This window comes from Ranitomeya variabilis, chromosome 7 (genome assembly GCF_051348905.1).
Source record: "Ranitomeya variabilis isolate aRanVar5 chromosome 7, aRanVar5.hap1, whole genome shotgun sequence".
NCBI classification, from domain to species: Eukaryota; Metazoa; Chordata; class Amphibia; order Anura; family Dendrobatidae; genus Ranitomeya; species Ranitomeya variabilis.
In genome coordinates, this window is record NC_135238.1 from 206,757,160 (window position 1) to 206,778,619 (window position 21,460).

The 21,460-nt window shown below is 41.2% G+C and overlaps 2 protein-coding genes across 4 annotated transcripts in view; one reads left to right on the plus strand and one right to left on the minus strand.

Annotated features, from left to right (window-relative positions):
* Nucleotides 1-21,460, plus strand: part of LRP2 (LDL receptor related protein 2) — a 218,059-nt gene that overhangs the window by 79,904 nt on the left and 116,695 nt on the right. For all 3 annotated transcript variants that reach the window (XM_077272772.1, XM_077272773.1, XM_077272774.1), the window contains exons 12-17: nt 8,400-8,623; nt 9,430-9,636; nt 9,898-10,100; nt 12,647-12,787; nt 14,969-15,172; nt 20,140-20,332. In XM_077272772.1, coding sequence (XP_077128887.1) covers nt 8,400-8,623; nt 9,430-9,636; nt 9,898-10,100; nt 12,647-12,787; nt 14,969-15,172; nt 20,140-20,332 — 1,172 coding nt within the window. The remainder of the gene's footprint in view (nt 1-8,399; nt 8,624-9,429; nt 9,637-9,897; nt 10,101-12,646; nt 12,788-14,968; nt 15,173-20,139; nt 20,333-21,460) is intronic.
* Nucleotides 4,663-6,674, minus strand: LOC143784480 (uncharacterized). The gene is made up of 2 exons (XM_077272775.1): nt 6,506-6,674; nt 4,663-6,053 (listed from the first exon to the last, which is right to left on the minus strand). Exons 1-2 carry the CDS (start codon nt 6,631-6,633, stop codon nt 4,862-4,864), a joined length of 1,320 nt encoding a protein of 439 aa, XP_077128890.1. The 5' UTR covers nt 6,634-6,674; the 3' UTR covers nt 4,663-4,861.

A 21,460-nucleotide genomic window follows, 5' to 3' on the forward strand; every position in this document is an offset into this window, starting at 1 on the left:
TGATCGCCTCTGCTACCGCAGAAATGCAGGGTTGCTTTGAACGCTGACCACAGGGGTGGCGCTCAAAGCAATCGGCCATCAACAAGGAGACCTCTGGTTGTTATGGCAATGCACCACTGACCCCCGATCATGTGGCGGTGCGGCCGGGACCGCTAGTTAAATGCCACTGTCAGCGCTTGACGGCGGCATTTAACTAGTTAATGGGCACAGGCGGATCGCGATTCCGCTCGCGCTCATTGCACGCACATGTCAGCTGTACAAAACAGCTGACATGTCGCGGCTTTGAGCTGGGTTCACCGCCGGAGCCCACCTCAAAGCGGGGGTTCTGCCAGCTGACGTACTATTCCGTCAGCTGGCAGAAAGGGGTTAAGGTTTTACAGTGGCCCTCACAGTCCCCTGATCTGAACATCATTGACATTCTGTGGCTAGACCTCAAAATAGCAGAGGATGCAAGACGACACAGAAATCTCACAGAATTGGAAGAATTTTCCTTTTAGTAATTTTTAGAATGCAAAAGATTAAAAAGTTATATATATATATATATATATATATATATATATGTATATATATATATATTTACTTATAAATATTTAACTTGTTTACCTGTTCACAATAACAGTAATTTTGAACAGTGGTGCTCAAACTTTTCCATGCCACTGAACCTTGACGGGGTTGTCCACTAGATGGACTATCCCTTCTCAACTACTATATTCCCCAATGTAAAATAAAAACAGCCCGTACCCACCTCTCTTCCAGTGACATCAACACCAGGTCTCCCGGGGCTCATGTGACATTTTTATGTCATGTGAGCCCTGGAGCCAATCCTTTGGCCTGAAACTGATATCCTGGTAGACCTGGCACCAACCTTGCTGGAACAACTCCAACAACGGATTTGACTACGGGCTATTTTTATTTTATGTTGGGTAACATTGTAATTTGGAAGGGGTGTCCAAGTGGTGGTCACCCCCTTTTACTGAGCTTCCCCCAAAATATATTAAAAAGGTTTACATTTTTTTTTATAGTAAATTAATATTTGTTGAAAGAAAAGTGTAAAACCTCTTTAATATATATGGATGACATTTTTAAAGAAAGGACACAATGATATATAACAGTCTTAACAAATATTTTAATTAAGGCCTCATACTTGTATTACACGATATGGATGAAACAAAGCTTTCTATTATATGTCCCTCTTGTGCAATTTCCCATTTATTTTAATGGAGTCAAAATGCCTAAATAGAGGACATTCTTTTAAAATGAGTCAATCTTTTATTAGTCATTTTTGGAAACCTGATGCGGTAAATGTAAAAGTGCCTTTTTTCCTTGAATGATAAAAATCAAATTTTTCCTGCATATTTGTGTTTGTGCTGTAATGGATCTCCTCATAGAAAAGGCAGTGAAGCGGGTCATTGTTTTCAGACTGGTTAAGCTTAAAGGTTGGGTGCAACAAGACATGAAGTAGATGCCTTATAACTTGGAAACCCTCAGTTATTATTCTTATGTAAAGTGCCTTGTGTGCCACGTAGCACAAATTCACACAGTTAAGTGTAAAATAGCGACCCAAGTAGAACCCTGGCGTTAAAGAAGACCTCTTACTTGCCATAAATAGGTTATTGTTTACCTGCTGTAAATTCCGCTGTTCTCCTGAATCCGGCATTGTTTTTCTTTCGTCTCTACGCCTCTTCATTCCTGAGATATGGTCCCTTCTTCAGGTGTTTTAGCTAAGTGGGTGTGGTCCTCAACTCCACCTTTGGGCGTCGTTTTTTGAGGACCACACCCAGTTGATAAAAATAGCAGATTTATATACAGGGAAGAGGGGTCCATGTCTCCAGAATGGAGAAGTGCAGAAACAAAGAAAAACAGATTCAGGAGAACAATGGCATTTACACCAGATAAAAATATATACATATTTATGACAAGTACTATTTCCATATATTTTACTAAAACATTCAGATACTATCATAAAACAGAAGAAAACCATAAGGGAAGAAGTTTGGACAAAACTGAATCTCCGCCTATTCAGCTTGTGTGCTATAAAGATGCACAAGTCCACCATAAACTTACTAGTAATACATAATACAGAGGCTTGATTGGCCAAGAGCTGACCACATGATCGCATCACAAGGTCTTTTCATATTGCCTATTTTCTTGTTAATTAACGGGAATCTGTCAGCAGGTTTTTGCTACTTATTCTGAGAGCAGTACAATATAGGGGCAGAGATCATGATTCTAGCGATGTATCACTTAGGCTACTTTCACATTAGCGTTTGAATCTGCAGCGTTTAATCCGCAAACGCAAGGACACGAAAAACGCATGAAAACGCGTGTAAACGCAGCGTTTTTAAAACGCTTACGGTTACCGCATGCGTCATTAAAACGCAGCGTTTACATGCTTTTGCTTGCGTTTTCTATGCGTTTGAGTTTTTTGTGCGCATGTCGCAAAATTTTACCAGAGAAAAATTCTAGATGCAAGAACCAGCCAATGGGACTACAGAGGGCGTGTATTATGTGAAATCTATATATAGACCCTAGGACAGCTGAAATCTTCAGATTTTGCTCCTGTGTCCTGTGAGAAGATGGATCTTCACATGGATAGCTATTACTTTAAACTAGATCTGAGCATCAAGATTTTTCTGGCGTGGGCGTTTGCTTGGGAGCAACACCGAAACCGGGAAAGACAGAGAAGGACAAGGCGTAGGCGGTTTTGGCAACACCCCATTGTAGAACTGCTGGAGAGCCGTGGTACATATCACACCCTGTATGGCGAGCTCAATGAGAACCCAGAAAAATTCCCAGAATATACCAGGATGTCACAAGACTCTTTCCGGGATTTGCTTGATCGTGTCCAAGGAGCCATCCGGAGACAGGACACACAGCTCCGTAGAGCCATTCCACCAGCGGAACGTCTCCTGGTTACCTTAAGGTACGTAATAATTCTAAACAAAAGCTAACCAAAATTTTTTGCAGGTCTGATGTTTTTTTGCCTATTTTGTAAATTATTTATTCTTACTACAGATTTCTTGCAACTGGAGAGAGCTTGTCATCCCTTCATTTCCAGTACCGCCTTGGGATTTCCACGCTGTCCGGAATTGTTTTTGAAACCTGCCGGGCTTTATGGACCATTCTCCGTGAGGAATTTATACCCATACCCACGGAGGACATGTGGAAAGAAATTGCTGACAAATTTTGGACTGTTTGTGATTTTCCCAACTGTTTGGGTGCGGTGGATGGGAAGCACATCCGGATTACCAAACCAGCCAGAACGGGATCACAGTTCTTCAACTACAAAAAATATTTTTCAGTAGTTCTTATGGCAATAGCCGATGCGGACTGTCGCTTCATTGCTGTGGACATTGGTGCTTTTGGCCGTGGCAACGATTCACAGACTTTTAAAACCTCTGATATGGGCCGACGTGTTTATGGCAAAAATTGTAATTTCCCACAGCCACGACCACTCCCCTACACTCAAGGCCCACCGCTGCCATTTGTAATGGTTGGGGATGAGGCCTTTCAGATGAGTGAAAATCTCCTGAAGCCCTATTCAAGTCGGGACTTGAACCGCACAAAACGGATCTACAACTACAGACTAACCAGGGCACGCAGAACAGTAGAGTGTGCCTTTGGGATTATGGTGTCCAAATGGCGCATTCTAGCAACTGCAATAAATCTAAAAATGGAGACAGTGGATGAGGTAGTTAAAGCCTGTGTGGTTCTCCACAATTTCATTCTGGCTAAGGAGCGACCCACCATAGAACTTGATGAACCTGTTGCCAACCCTTTGCCTGATTACCGTCATCACCCGCTGCGGTCAACAGTTGAAGTAGGCCACATGCGGGACCAATTTGCAGCGTTTTTTGATTCTGACATTGGACGTGTGCCATGGCAGGACAATATGGTGTAAAATGTACTGCTGGTTTCGGGTCTGCAAATTTATGTTTGGAATGTTAATGTTTTTTCAAATAAAATAATTGTGATTTACTTTCTTCACCATGTCTCCTATCTATTTCCTTAACAAACCACTTTGGGTTTTTGGGCTTAGGTTGTTGACGTGAGTCCTGTCTTGGTTCACCATTAGCTTTTTGCCGCAGACTGTATAGACGATGTCCGTTATTGTCGCAGTATTTGTCCAGTACTTAACATCAGTATTTGTAAGCCTAAACCAGGAGCGGTAGTTAAATTCTTTTAGTGGTGCATATCTGTTTAATGTACTTTTCCTCACATAGTTCCACTCCAGGTTTAGGCTTACAAATAGTGCTGTAAAATACAGAGCGAATACTGACAGTGTGATGGCAGCCTACACCAGAGATCTATAGTCATCAAGTCAGGTGTCTGAACTAATGAATTCATGATGCTATTTGCTCTTGAATTCATTTTTCCTGACACTTGTCCGGGTGAGTATAGATATGCCATGTACATTGTTCCTTCACTTTGTGTGAAATATATGTATATGTACCAATAAGATAAAATGGAGGTAATACAATGCATTTCTAAAATCAGCAGGTCAGGGGTCATAAATAATGTTTCGGATAAGAAAGGACCTGTTGAGTATAGTTGTGCTGTGTATTACCACCATTTTGTCTTCTGTGTGCGACCAAAAGTCACGGAGTAAACAGAAAGAACTGTTTTTGGAGAAAATACAAGTGTTATTTTTGGGGGCAACCTCATATCTCTCAACCAAACACACCAAGCTTCAGTGTTCTGCTAAGTAGGTACTGGAGGTTGGAGGTGGCCCCCAAAAATGTGTTTGACGCATAATTTGTTATTGGCGCATGCTGTGTGGTGACGGTGGCGAAATACACAATTAACCAAACCTTATTGGGGCAAAAAACACAGGTTTATTAAACACACACAAACCAAAAAATTAACTGCGCCTGCTTGGGGTTGAGTGCCGATATTGTGGGGTGTTGAGTAGTGAGGTCTGGCTTACTGTAGCCGACATAGGGGTGGCAGGAGAAGGCGCTATGAAACTACTGGGGTCAGGATATTCAGGGATAGGGCTAGACACATGAGAGGGTTGAGACACACTGGAAGGGTGAGACAAACCAGACATTACAGACACATTGGGAGGTGAGGGGGGAGGGATAGCTATGGTTTTTTGTTTTTTTTTGCCTTTCCCCTTCCTTGTTTTGCGCGGGCACGTTGTCGTGGTGGCAGGGAACGCCAGGGCAGGGTCCGGCAACGGCAGTCTGGTAGTGGTGGTGCCAGAGAACACCAGGGCAGGGTCCGGCAACGGCAGTCTGGTAGTGGTGGTGCCAGAGAACGCCAGGGCAGGGTCCGGCGGCGGCAGTCTGGCAGTGGTGGTGCCAGGAAACACCAGGGCAGGGTCCGGCGGCGGCAGCATGCTGGTGGCAGTGGAGGAGGCCCAAGCAGGAGCAGCAGTTGTCATGGTGGTGGCGGTGGGCTGACCCACTGCACTGGGCATGGTGGTGGTGCTATAATACGGTCCGGAAGTGTTTGGAATGGAGGTGGCCGTGCAGTGGTATGCAGCAGATGTCGGCATTGATGTAAAGCGTGACAGTGTGGGCACTGTTGGAAATGTCCCCACTGTCTGCTGAAAATACCGACTCTGCTGCATAGCCTGCACGTAAGCAGCATTGCAGGCCTGCATAACAGTAATCTGGAGCTCAGGACTAAGGTGTTCCGACATGCCCTGTTCTATCTGATTAAAAAAATGATGTGCTGGCCTCTGGAGGTCGGCTTTCACTTGGGCAAGGGCTGTGGTTACCTCCTGGATACGTGTGCTCATATGACTAATGGCAGTATCCAGTCGGTCACCCATCGCCTTGAGTCCCTCATGGAAGACCGAGCTTAAGTGCAAAAACTCGGGCATGAGTGACCTGTCCGCGGCCCTCTGCCGCTGCCGGGAGGAGCCCATAAAAAATTGGCTAGAGGCAGAGGACTGGGGAAGGGGAACACCTAATGGACCAGCTTCCTGGTCTCCAGGTTGTGTGGCAGGCCCACTTGCTGCAGCGCTGGAGGATGGCTGGGACGGGTCCGTGGCTGACTGATGAAGGACCGCTCCAGAACCTGGGCCAACAGTGGAGCTCCAAGTGCTGCGGAAAAAAAAAAAATATATTACAAAACATTTACAAAAAGATAACTGAACAGTTAGATACACATTCAGATAGGGAAAGGTCACACTACTATTTGTAGTAAATTTTACATCAGAATTTGCAAGCCAGGAGTTCAACAGTAGGAATAAAAGTTTCATAAAACAACATGCTATACTTCTGCATGCATCGACCAGTCCTTGGGGATTAAAAAAACTGATGTAAACTATGAAGAGATGATGGAGACAATACAAGCCATATCTCTATACAAGGTATTGGTATGCCAAAACCTGGAGAGGAACTATGTGAGGGAAAGTATTCAAAGAACACGTACCCCACTGCTGCATCTATCAATCAATCAAGGTTTCGGATTACAAATACTGATGGGAAATAATGACCAGCAACAAATTGCATTATACACCATTTTTTTTTTCTTTTTTAACCAATATACTTACGTTCTTCGTGCAAGGACTGGTCTCAAAAACGCAAGGATGCGGTGGTACTTGTATTTGCGTATCCTTGCTGCAGAACCACTTGGAAGCCGGCTCTCTTGGCGCAGGTCCTTGTTGAAGCGGTCCTTCATCGATCTCCAACGTGTTTTCACTTTTGACACTGTTGGCAAAACAAAACATAATAGTTAGGACAATGGTCTTTTGACCGTGGTCACACAACTGTATGTGCTGTGAAAAAGTAATGACTTTCTCACATCATACACAGTTGTGTGAGCATGGCCAAGGTATTGACTACATCACACTGCATTGCGATACTTACCAAATGCAGAACGGACCCGAGTCGGGGCATTGGCCCAGCCATCCCACAACGCTGCGGCCACCTCATTCCAAAGCCTCCGGATCGTCACATTGTTGGCGTGCAGTGGATCCCGGGTGTCCCACAATGCGACTCGCTCGTGAACCAGGGAGATGAGGTGTTCATTCTCAATTAGGTCCTCATCCTCCTCTGGAACCTAACAACAAAAAGGACATTAATATTGGAGGCATTCACATACGGAAGACAGAAAACAGAATCAGAGGAATGGCATGAATATTGAAGTAAAAAAAAACACTGGTGCTGAAGCAAAAGGGAAAGAAAGAGAGAAGTAGAAAGAAATGAAGATTCAAGAATTATAAAGTGAGGATACAATACACATTCAGCCAGCTATACTTACACGATGCCGCCGTCTTGCCCGGCCATGACTACGCTGCTCCTGCCCAGTCTCCTGCTCAGTGTCTTCCGCTGTAGAAGAAGTGGTCTGAAAAAGGGAAAATATACATTGTCATATGTGTAGATGTGACAGTGAATACAATCTGAGGAGGTGAATACTCACTTCGCTGACATGTTCCCCTTGTGCAGGCCCAGGCGTTTCCTCATCAGAAGAAGAAGACATTCTGATGTGTGCAGAAAGAAAGGAATGACAGAAATTAGGGCACATAGACACAGATTATAGAAAAGAAATGCATTGGATAGGATATACTCACATAGTTCTGAGGCTTGTTTGCTGATCCAAGGGGCTGTGGGGCGTCTCGTCTGCAAGGCAGTCTGCTGACTAGTGACCTGCAAATGTCCACTCCCTCCCTTTATCACCTTGTATGTGGGGGGTGGCTTATCAGTGTCTAGACATGTTTTTCTCAATTGAGACGCATGCGTCGGTAAACGCAAGCAAACGCATGTACTGAAAAACGCATGCGTTTACATAGACTACAATGCGTTTTTTGGGCGCAAACCTTGCGCAATCAGCCGCATGCGTTTCCAGGCGGCAAATTGACGCCTCTAAAAATTACTACATGTTGCATTTCCGCGCCAAGACGCAGACGGCTAGACGACGCATGCGTCGTCAAACGCGGCAAAACGCGAACATAGAAAAACGCATGCGTCGTTAATGTTAAAGATAGGAATACACAACGCATGCAGATATTTGCGGAAGAAACGCTGCGGACACAACCGCAAATGTGAAAGCGGCCTTACTGAGTTGCTTGTTGTAGTTTCTATAAAATCAGTGTTTTATCAGCAGGAGATTATCACTAGAGGACTAGGTTTCTCATGCCATGTAGTTCTCCTGTTCTGTGAAAACCTGCCCTCACCATTGATTGGCTGCTTTCTGCCTAAGCACAGTGTAGCTGCCAATCAGTGTGGGCCGGGATATACAGAGCTCAGCATTCAGTGAACTGCTGGATCTACAGCAAAGAAAACAGGGATTTTACCAAAACTGAGTAAGTGACACATTGCTGGAGTCAGGGTCATTGTCCCTACATCATGCTGCTCTCAGATTACATAGCAAAAACCTTCTGACAGACTCTCTTTAACTGTTTCTTAATTTTTTTTTATTGATTTATCAAATATTTGTTAAATCAGGTTTTTTCTGTGGATATTGATGGCTCAAATGTTCGGCAAGTCCTTAACGTATCTGTTGAGTCACCTGAAAACTTAGCGGTCGACTGGATCAGCAATAAACTTTATGTGGTGGAAACAAGCATCAACAGGATTGATATGGTGGATCTTGATGGGCAGAATCGGATCACATTGATAGCAGAAGATTTGGGAAACCCAAGGGGAATAGCAGTTGATCCAACTGTTGGGTGAGTATCACTTTTGAAAGACTTTGGGGGGCCGGGAAAACAAATGTGAATTGCTTGGGGTCTCTTGGCAGCGAGACTTGTCGATTTTTCTATTATTATCTTCTTCTAAGGAAACTACAAGCAGACACTGAGTTAATTTCTACATTTCTAATCACGATGCACCTCTAAGTGCAATTTTTAAATATCAGGGGCTTGATCGATTATTGCATTTGTGCTTTTTTTTACCTGGTTTTTGGTGTTTTCACCTGTTTTCCATTTCCGCCTAATTTTTCTTTTAATTTGTGTCTTTTTAAAAAAAAAATCTATTTCATATTCCGTTTCTTATTTTTTTATGGTCATCATTATGGTCATGCTTTGGGGTTTCCAAATGCTTTCTGCTGATTCATCAATTGCGATTTTTTTAAAAAGTCACAACATTTTTGGTGCAAAAGTACTTCTGTTCCCCCTTGCAGTAATTTTATGTACGGATGAAATATTTTGCAACATTTTAATGGAATTTCTGAATTTTTTTTACTCTAAAAAGTCATAAAAAAAAGGTTAAAGGCAAAAATAGCAGTTTTGATTTTAAGCAAAATTCCTGAACTTATTTGCATATTTTTTCTAACAAGGCATTACCAGTAAGACTACATACACGACTGGTCTCTATAACGAGAGCCAACCCCCTCTCCCTGCCTTCCAATGGTCCATCATATGTATTAAGTATGTACTCAAAAATGTGGGAAGTACAGCTCTGGGGAACAATGTTCTGCTAGAACAATAAACATGCCGTGAAGATAAAGAGAACATTTACTTTGTTTTATCTGCAGGTACTTATTCTTTTCTGATTGGGATAATGTATCCGGAGATCCGAAATTGGAAAGGGCATTTATGGATGGCACAAATCGTCATGATTTAATTAAAACCAAACTTGGCTGGCCGGCGGGGATCACCCTGGATATTGTTTCCAAGAGGTTGTACTGGGTTGATAGCCGCTACGACTACATTGAAACTGTGACCTATGATGGTCTCCAAAGGTACTTTGGGCAAAACGTCTAATTATTAATTGATTTAAATAATCATTGACTACGATCTCATATTAGTCCCATTTCTGTGCGGGCCTGTCCTGCAATCAGTGCTACAGTGGGACGGCGCTTGGTCACCAGTGGTGGAACCGACAGTGGTCTGGGCCCCAAGAAACTGCTTCTTGGTACCAATTAGCAGAGCCATGATATCACTGGGATTGGGTTGCCATTCGAGGAGCCCTTATTACTATCAATGTTTGCAATTTGTTACAGGAAAACAATAATACATGGAGGAGATATTATTCCACATCCATATGGAGTTAGTATCTTTGAACATTTTGTGTATTTTACCGACTGGACAAAACTTGCTGTGCTGAAGGTGAACAAATTTTCAGACTCCACAACCCAAACTGTGTTTAGTTCTTCATTAAGACCCTATGGAGTCACCGTTTATCATTCGTCCCGCCAGCCGTACGGTAAGGCTGTCTTCACTTTTTTCTATTTAAAATCTGTCTCGATCTTGAATACCTATCTATTAACTTTCTGTAAATCTATGTAATTATCTATCTTGAATATTTGTCCATTAGCTGTCTGTACAACTATGTAATTATCTATCTTATAGCTATCTACATTTCTTTCTATCTACTATGTGTCTGTCTAGAATCCCTATTAGCTGTCTGTACATCTATCTAAATATCTATCTAATTATCTATCTATTATCTATATCTATCCCATATCTGTCTAATTATTCATCTTTTACCTATCTACCTATCATGTATCTATCTATCTATCTATCTATCTATCTATCTATCTATCTATCTTCTATCTATCATCTATCTCTCTATTATCTATCTGTCTATCTATTACCTATCATGTATCTATCTATATCTTTGTCTATCTATTATCTATCTATCTATCTATCAATTTATTATCTATCTATCTATCTATTATCTATCTATCTATCTATCTATCTATCTATCTATCTATCTATCTATCTGTCCATCTATTATCTATCTATCTATTTATTATCTATCTATCTATTATCTATCTATCTATCTATCTATCTATCTATCTATCTATCTATCTATCTATCTATCATCTATCTCTCTATTATCTATCTGTCTATCTATTACCTATCATGTATCTATCTATATCTTTGTCTATCTATTATCTATCTATCTATCTATCTATCTATCTATCTATCTATCTATCTAATGTATCTATCTATCTATCTATCTATCTATCTATCAATTTATTATCTATCTATCTATTATCTATCTATCTATCTATCTATCTATCTATCTATCTATCTATCTGTCCATCTATTATCTATCTATTTATTATCTATCTATCTATCTATTATCTATCTATCTATTATCTATCTATCTATCCCATATCTATCTATCTATCTATCTATCTATCTATCTATCTATCTATCATGTATCTATCTATATCTCTGTCTATCTATCTATCTATGGGCTATCTCTCTATTATCTATCTATCTCTCTATCTATCTATCTATCTATCTATCTATCTATCTATCTATCTATTGTGGTAGTGATCACAATCAACCTAACAACCTAAATTCTATTGTATATGAATGTCCTCCTTGGTATGTCACCTCCATGTTTCCTAGTTATCTAGCAATATTGGATCAGTGAATAATATTTAGCCAGAAATATTTTTGTCCGTTCAAGAAATGCGTGTTACGAATTGAATTCTTGCTAAATTTTTAGAAATTCACTAAATCTTAATATGAATACAATAGAGTCCCACAGTTAATGGGGTACATATGAGGCCCCGGTGCCAGTCCCTAAGGTTCACAATCAAACAGATCTTACCCCAGTCCGGAGGTAGTAGAGAGAGGAGATCCGCAATAGTAAAAATAGGAATCCAGAAGGAGGTTCTGGCAATTCAGATAGCTGCCCCAGCCGGTAGCAGCATATCCCTCCAGTGTAGACAGCGTGTGGCAGGATCCAAATGGGCGGTTGTCTCACAATGTGCGAGCAGTGAGAACAGCGCGTGTGGAGGACCTGTGTGACGTAGTGAGTAACGTGATCGCGCACGTGACCGGAGGGAAAATACGAACAGCGGTAAGGACCAAAAACCGATGCGTTTCGGAGACGACTGTCTCCTTCCTCAGGGAATTGTCCCTACAATTCCTTGTGGTAATTGTTCAAATTCGCAGCAGTAATAGTAGCCGATTTTAAGCACTTTGCGCCACTCATTTGCTTGTCTCTAAAATCTTAATATGAACATTCTGCATTTTTTTGCCTGAAGTGCCTGCTGCCATTTTGCACATTGCAGCAAATAGCATTAGCAAGAGAAGGATCACATGACCATGCACGGGCTTCCCTATAATGCTTTGCAGCAATCACATCGTATGCTGTACAAACAGGAAGGACTACCATAACCTGTATAAAAGCTGAGTCAGGGAATGCAGCTGCCATTTAGTGCTGAATCTGGATAGTAAGAGGATGTCACAGGTTGAATATATAGAGATAAATGCAGCTGCCATTTAGTGCTGAATCTGGATAGTAAGAGGATGTCACAGGTTGAATATATAGAGATAAAGAGAAAAGTCCATAAAACACTGAATAAACCGTGCAGGTAGTGTGTGACTGCACAGCAGTATAGAAGATTAATGTGTGAGGAAATGAGGATAGTGTCATACACATCTTTCACAGCAATTAGAAGTACTGTCCATTCACTGCAAATCAAATTTCTTCAAAAAATTCAGCGAAACTGGTAAATTTCAAAAACATTCACTGATCTCTAGTCTCATCTCTTGGATTGTAAAAAGGGTCTTATTTGAAGAAAAAAAGGGTGTTTGGGGTTCCATTTGGGGTGGAAGTTAGGGGCATAGAATGTTACTTAAAATCCCTTGTGTAAATGTTAGGAAATAGTTAACAGTTTAGTTCACTTTTCAGAACCCATTTTGTGCAATGTAGTATCATAAGAAAACAAATAGTAAATTGATGAAATCCATGTACAATCCATAATAATAATGTGGTTTATCTAGTGCGGAACCCTTGTGGAATCAGTAATGGAGGATGCGAGCAGATTTGTGTCCTCAGCCACAGGACGGACAACGATGGCCTCGGTTATCGATGCCGCTGTCGACTTGGGTTTGATTTACATCAAGATGGACGCCGTTGTGTTGGTAAGAAAGCGGTCTCTTTATAACACCCTGCAGAAAATATTTTTAAAAAAATGTGGATTTTTAAAAAAATTCATTGATTTATAACCCCTTAAAATTTGCGTTGAACTTTGTGGTCGTAAATCGGCTGAGAGGAGCTGAGAAAAAGACAGATACAAGAGATACGAACTTGTGGTGATTAATTCTCAGTTAACTCATTCTGCAGCCAATATTAGACAGGAAAGCAAAAAAATCCAGTGAAAAATTGTTCACAAGAAAAAAAATGCAAAATTGGTTTTAAATATGATATAAATACAGTTAAATAAGTAAAACATGTCCCCAAAGGTGCACATATCCCCAAAAATTTTTGAAGTGAAAGCGCTGATATTTATCACTGACATAATATAAAATTGGATTTAATCAAAACCCCTGTGAATATTGTTATAGCAGGTTCATCAGTGTGAATCGAAAAGGTTTATAATTGTTAGGCGATGTTCACATGCAGCGTTTTTGCAGAGTTTTTTTTAGACAAATTAAAAGCTTCTTTTTACAGTATCGGCAAAAGTTATGAGATTTCCGAAATATCATGCACGTACATTTTTTTCTTGACTGAATTTAAGAACTGCAGTGTTTTTTTTTTAAATCTACAGCGTATCAATTATTTCAACATTTTTGCAGCATTTTTTCACCCATAGAAAGCAACGAGAAAGTGTAAAAGGGCTGCAAAATAAACACAAAGAAACCTTTTGGTGTTGTTTTTTTAAAATGTTTTTGGTACTGTAAATGAAGCAAATGTAATCTGCACTTAAAAACACTGCAAGAAATGCTCCAAAAATGCTGCAAAAACATCACAAACAGACATTTTTTGAACACAGAGCAGGTTTTGGCTGCGATAAAAAAAAACAAAAAACGCTGCACGTGACCATAGCCTTAGCTTTTGTATAACTGTACATGTGACCAGACACTATGCAGGTGGTTGAGGGTCGCCCACAATGCTACATTTTACCATTTTCACACTGAGCCCAATGTATCACTGTATTTTTTGGCACTGTGGTGTCTTTCTCACAAGGTCAGACACTCGTACAATGAAAGACGCCATTCAGATTTCTTTATTTTACACAAACGGGCATTTCAAAGCGCAGATACTGACTTTCTGCTCTTTTATAAAGGCTGAGACTTTTCCATACAAGCTTGTACTTACAGAATAATACTTGTTTTCTCTTTGTATCTATAGAATTCAAAAAGTGACCCCAGCAGGGGTGTAACTATAAGAAGTGGAGTAACTTGTCGCTCTAGGACCTCAATGTAAAATCTCCAACAGGGTTCCAAACTATCACTGGTCTTTAGGGCTCATGCACACGACCGTAAAAATCGGACGAGTGCTGTCCTTCATTTTGCTGGATAGCCTTCGTCCCCGTGGGGCTGGGCGCATGTCCCATTTTTTACTTAGACTGAGTCGGTCCGAGGAAAAATCCTGGCATGCCCGAGTTGCATCTGATTATCGGATCGCTCTCGGAAGTTCATGTCTGTGGAAAAAAATTGGACCTCACTCGGATGACATCGATCGATTTTCACGGACCAACAGAATGGAGAACATGGAGAAATCTTGTTTTTCTTCTGACCATCCGAGAAAATGGGACCACACTATGATTAAACTTTTTGGACCGTATTTCTCAGATGAGTCTAGCTCTAATAGTATTCATCTTTTCATATGAGCCAAGGGAACTATTTGGGCTCCCCTAAGGCTTCAGGGCCCTGCAACTACAACCCTTGCACCCACTAGAGCTGCCCTGTTAGAGATTTCACATTGGGGCCCCTGAAGCTTCAAGAAGCTTCAAGTTCGTCTTCTGATTCCCAGCATATTTTTAGCAACTAAAAATTGCATTTCCGCCAACAGTCCTGAATTTGGCGGGAGTGCCCTTTCACGAGACCAGCAAATTTGACACCACCCCGACTAGAAAAATAGACGGGCTTTGTGAAAACTCTTCTCAAACGTAGGCTGGTCCGGTTGGTTGGGGAAGTTCTAGGGTGAGACTGGGGGGTGAGAAGAAAACTTACTAAACTACCAACACTAAATGTAAAGTATAAAATCGTGTAAACCTGTGTGTGAGTTGATATGATAATTTTAATATTAAAATACTTGGAATATTACAAAAATAAGTACTCCCTCCATTGTATAATGAAAATTCTGACATTTATTTGCAGGTGTCCAGAAGTTTCTACTTTTCTCCTCACAACTTGCTGTGCGTGGAATTCCCTTCAATCTCTCCACCCAGGAAGACGTCATCATTCCTATCACCGGGGTCCCCTCCTATTTTGTTGGAATTGATTTTGATGCTCAAGATAACAGCATATTTTATTCCGATACTGTAAAAGACATGATCTACAAGCAAAAAGTAGATGGAACAGGTAAAATGAAAATGTATAGATAAATCTGTGGGGGGGGGGGAACGTGACAACGTTGTGCCTTCATGTGGCTTGTTGAGATTGATAGCAGGGAAGGGAAGTTCTGCAGTGGAGCCGTGGTATGGAAGAACGTCTCTGCTCTAGGAACACCATTTGTTGGAGAACTAAAAACACAAATAGTTGAGAAAGTTAAGACATTTTTTGAAAGTTGGGAAAATCAGAAGAGAAAGCAACAGGGTTGTCATTAAGATCTGAAAAGATTATGGGCCCAAGCCCCAAAGTATATGACTGCTACCATTACATAGAAAATATATATTACCATTCCTCTACAAAAAAACACTCTGTACAGATACCAATATTACCACCATACACCGACCACTACATAATGACTGAATGGCACTAAATAACAAAAACACTAAAGAGGTTATCTGAAGATTGGAAATTATACCTCATCCATAGGATACGGGATAACTTCCCAACTGTTGGGACTCCCATTGGTCGCAAAAAGTGGGGCTCTGAAGTGCCCCGTGTTAATTTATTTATTATGCTTCGCTTATTTAGCACTATCATATTCTGCAGCGCCTTACAGACATTATTATTACTATCCTCACAATCTAAATTCCCTATCAGTACGTCTTTGGAGTATGGGAGGAAACCCACACAAACACGGGGAAGAACATACAAACTCCTTGCAGATGTTGTCTTTGGTGGGATTTGAACCCAGGACCCCAGCGCTGCAAATCAACAGTGCTAACCACTGAGCCACAGTGCTGCCCCTACGGTGGTCGATCATGCTACATTCATTCTTATGGGAGTGCTATAGACCGGTCGAGCACAGCACTCCACTACATCTAGCTTTCCCTTTAATAATGAATGGAGTAGCAGTATGCATGATCGGCCACCGTTCCATTCACACCAGGCACTTTAGAGCCCCGTATTTTGGAATCAGTGGGGGTCCCAGTGGTTGGACTCCCAGCTATCACAAAGTTATCCCTTTTCTTATGGGTAGGGAATGATTTTCAAACTTGAGAATACTCCTTTAAAAAAACCATACATTGACCATATAGTGGTAGACACCAGTCCTGCCATCCACATAAGTGATTATAGTAAAGTTATACACAGTATGGTGATTTATAGGTGACGTTCTTTCTGATATAGGTGATGATTTTTTTTCACCGGTCAATCGCTTTAGCCATACAACCTATTTTATAGATAAAGGTATGAGGGATTGATGGGCTACAGCGTCTTCAGTCCTGCAGCTGGTATCTGGCTGCTATTTGTAATTTCTTATAGGAATTAGGAAGCTCTGGTCAAATGATCCTTTTTGCCCGATAAACATATCAATGTCAAACAAGACAAGTAAGATAAAGCTGAGTGTGAAGCCTGAGGAATGTCTGCGGGAGGCGCCCTCAGTGCAGGCCCGTGCCAGTTCATGAGGGGTATGCTGCTTTGCACAATATGCCTGTCTGTGAGGAGGCACGCTGGTTCGGCTCGGTTGTCTTATTATTAGTCCATTCCAACGGCTCTGATTAGGAAAAGTTGAAAAAGCAAAATATGTTTACAAAGAATTTGGCAAAAAGTTTTAACACCAAGTCGATAGAAATTTCACTGCTAAAATTCACTGTTATATATCTGATACATCATGTCTGCACCTATACATGGTAGCAAACTGTCAGCCCAGAGGAGAGATTTGTGGTGTTGATCCATGTAGCTTAGTGGATTTCATAATTGTTTTAAAGACTTAAGTGCGAGAAGTATTAGAACTGTACATGTATTCGTCCTCTGGATATAAACTCTGTTGTTTTTCATTGATTGACAAAGAGACCTTAAAGGGGTTGTCCAGGGAAATAAGTTATCACCTATCGACATGATAGGGTCAGACCGCCGGGATCCGGACCGCTAGGCAGAATAAGGGAACTTGTATCCTCGTTAGAATGGAGCGGTGGTGCACATGCTCCACCACCACTCTCTGCTCATCCCCCAGGGGGCTGCTGAGCTCTACACACAACTTTTTTTCAGAAGCCCCACAGAGAAGTAATGGAGCAGTGGTCTAGCATCCGGCCTGCTGCTCCATTTGAAGTGAATATTCCATCAGGGCAATAAATTCCAGTGGTCGGACCCCAACTGATTAGTAACTTATCACCTATCTTGGGGATAGCTGATTTCTTTTTTACTGAACAATCCTTTTAAATATGATGTCATTGGGAAACTTTAATGGAATTTTCCAAACTTTTGGAAAACTCCAGTAGGAGTTACATATGGATAAAGAAATATAAGTACATAGTCGTCTTTCATAACTCCCAACGATCCTTCCCTAGCAATCCTATGGGCTCTTGCCACTCTTCATTTGCTTAGAGGCAGCGATACTTGGGACCACAACAGTCAATCAAGTGCGGTAACAGAGACAATTACTATAGAGCATATAAAGTATGTAAAAGAATGTATCAATGTTAAAGGTAATTGGGAGCTTAAAGGACTACCGCTGTTTTCCAATAGGGCATGTAAGAGCCCTGTTCTTGGGATTAGTGGAGGTCCCAGTGGTGGGCTCTCATCAATCTGCAAGTGTCCTGTTGGGAGGTGATATCTATGTTGGGAATATACAAAAAAAGGTTGCACTCTATCGTGCCAAAGAATGTCAAATATGAAATACATCAAATATGAATAGCAAAATGGCTATTGAACATTAGGAAAAAAAATTATGAGACGCTTTGCACAAAATTTGGCCAAATAGTGTGAGCCCATCAACCATTGTCAAGATGGCCTCATTAATCTGATAGTCCCTGACCTCCCTGTCCAAATGTGAACACTTACCTAAGGCTAATGTCTGAATGCATGGGTGATCACCCATGTCATTTCTGTGATTTCTGTCATTTTCCAGTAATTTCTATGTTGGGAATAGCCATTTATAAATTCTACTATGTGTAAGTAAGTACCTATAGGGAATGATAACCTACTATTTATTTTTAAGGTTTGCTGCTTGTACCCTTTTTAGCACATCTCCAGTTATAGAAGAGCTGTGATATGTGACTACAGCTTAGCCACACTGCCTACAGGTAGTCTGAGGTAGTCTGAGCCACGCCTCCTGCCTCATTATTGGTTCAGGCAGCTGCTTTCTCCCGCCCTCTCTAGCTCTTCCTCTTCTTATTGGCTGCTGTGTGAAAACACAAGTTCATCATCAGAACGTTGGTGAATGTGGAGCTGATTTCTACTGTTCAATGAAAGAAGACTGATTATAAAGTACCAACTACTAAATTACTAGTTAGAAAAAGGTAATCAGGATACTAGTGTACATGTACTGAGGCAAGCGGACCTCACACCGACCCAGTGTTAGGTTATGTGTTAGTTCATACAGACCTCAGGCCCGAGGGAAAAAAAATCACAACTTGTGCTAGTCTAGTCCTACATATGGACTGGAATAGTGCGTGTAAATAGTAGGCAGCCTCTACACTCTTCGTTGCTGCTTTAATTTTTTTTAATTTTTATTTTTGCAAGATGTCCAAAAAGGACATATGGATGACATACGGACCACCATATTGATGGAAAATGTTTTTTTTTTTCTAGATGTAAAGTGGCCAATTTTTCATTATCCGGTGTGATATTAGTCTTAGAGGGGGTCAGCACAATCATATTTAAAAAAAAAATCCATAATTAATGTTCTCATCTTCAAAGTAGCTACCTTGTAATGTCCAGTGATAGAGCAATAGATGCTCGAAGATTGCATGGGGAACTTACTGGGCACAGCAGTATATAGTGTAATAGGGGAACATGTGCAGTACCATAGCAGTAGCTTGTGCGCCCCAGTTCAGATTCTTCAACAGCGCCCGAAATTATCACTGGTCTTTAATGGGGTTTTCTCATCATCATAAATGGGTAAATTTCTAAAATTGCCTGTAGAAACAAGCAACTTTACATGTAGCTTCCTAGGCAAGATGGCTTCATCTGGCACTGTTCAACATACTGCACATTGACCTGGAGAGGCAAAACTCCTTCTTCTAGCAGCATTGGAGAGTACACAGTTCAGACCAGGAGCTCGACCATGCTACTGGTCAAAACTGTCAATCTTCAGTAGTGCCCACCCCCAGCAAACAGGTGCACTCCTGAAGATAGAAGGTGAGAACAACCAAAAGGGATCTTTGGGCATGCAAAAGCTTCAAGGCTTGGAAGAGATTGCAATCCCTGCACCCACTATAATTATGCCCCTGACATATGACACAATTAGAGAGCACACAGGTCCGACCAGCGGCTCAACCCTGCTACTGGTCAGAACAGTCATTCTTCAGGAGCACAAAATGGAGGAGAAAAGGCAGGGTGAGCGGTGTACTCCTGAAGATAGAAGATGAGAACAACCAAAAGGGATCTTTGGGCATGCAAAAGCTTCAAGGCCTGGAAGAGATTGCAATCCCTGCACCCATTAAAATGATGCCCCTGACAAATGGCGCATTTGAAGAAAACACAGGTCAGACCAGCGGTTTAACCATGCTACTGGTCAGAACTGTCAATCTTCAGGAGCACCTGCCCTCAGCAAACAGGATGGGAAAAGGCAGGGGAGTGGTGTACTTCTGAAGATAGAAGATGAGCACAACCAAAAGGGACCTTTGGGGTATGCAAAAGCTTCAAGGCCTGGGTGACTTTGCAATCCCTCCACCCACTATAATTACACCCCTGACATAGGGCACAATAACATATACTACCGGCTCCACAATTATGTACAATTCTAGAAAGAGCAGCAAGAAAGCCACTGGGCTAAATCTCATCTATGCTGGATCTGTGAGGACCTTACATGGTTTTCCTCTGCTTGCTTGGAATTTCTATAGATGCTTTCCTACAAAAGGATGAAAGGGTAAATGTGAGTAGTAAACTTAGGACAATTTGATGGTGAATGTGAGCGCTTTCTTAGCGCAAGAATACTAAGATGTGAGCTCCCATTAAATAATAGGTCATAAATAAGAAAGTCTCCTCGTTTCTATCAGGTAAAGAAATTCTCACAGCCAATAGAGTAGAAGGTGTGGAAGACTTGGCTTATGATTGGATTTCCAAGAACCTCTACTGGACCGACCCAAGATATAGAAGCATCAGCGTCATGAGACTTGTAGATAAGTCGAGGAGGGCGATCATTCAGAATTTAAATCAGCCTCGCTCCATTGTAGTGCACCCCGTGATGGGGTGAGTATCTACTTCCTTTGTTTATGTTTTGTTCTTCGCTTGCTGCTTGTGCTTTTTTAACCCGATCAAGAAGAGAATTAATAGAGGATGTTGCGTTTTATTTCTCATGATCCTGCATCTTTCGCTTCCAACTATTTATTTCTTCTCCGCTGCTGGCAAGTGACCATGCTCCGAGAAGACTGTAAGCTGATACGTTGCTCTGCATGAAAGGAATATGCTGACAAGTTATCGTTAGAACTTCTGCCTTTTCCCCACTTTTTTTTTGCATGTTGACATGAAGCCAGAGGAGTCAGCCTTGTCCAGCTCTGTTATATTCACTTTAAAGTGCTTCTGTCTCCAGCCTGGAGATAATGTTCCACATTTTACTGGAGATATCAGATGGTGTCTTCCTGCTGAAATGGGATCTCTTATGTTGATCTTGCATTTCTTCACTTGCAAATAGAATCGGGCAATAGTTTTATTTTAATGTATAGCCTTAATATTACATTCATGAAGCACAGTACACACATGCAATTTGGATGATCCCTCTTGCTAGCTCATAAGCATGTCAGAGAATATCCCATTGCTAAGATCTGTAGCAATCAGCTGAAATCGGTGGCGGAACCCAACAAGTGTCCAATTCTCCTGCAAGGAAAGTGTAATAGAATTATATGATTATATTCAAACCAACGGGCAGCCATTGTAATGTCTCCTGACCTAATACATTAAGGAGTCACCCCTTTCGTAATTCTGAATTTCCTTGGAGGGTACCTAAAAATGAGTTTCCTTAGCCCATTCATGACATGGTTATTTTCCATTTTTCATTTTTATTTTTTCCTTCCCTTCTTCCAAGGGCCTTTTTTTTTTTATTTCTCCGTCTACCTAGCCATCTCGAGGGCTTGTTTTTTGTTGGAAAAGTTGTTCCACAATTTTTTTTATTTTTTATTTACCATGTTCACAATGTGGTATAGCTGACCAGGCAGTATGATTCTCCTGGTCAGTATGAGTATGCAGATCCCGGATATGTATAACATTTTTAAAGTTTATTTAAGTGGTGAAAAAAAAATTGGAAATTTGAAAAAAAAAAAAAAAAATTTCCTTGTCTTGCTATTTTCTGAGACCTGTAACACTTTCATGTTTCAGGGTATG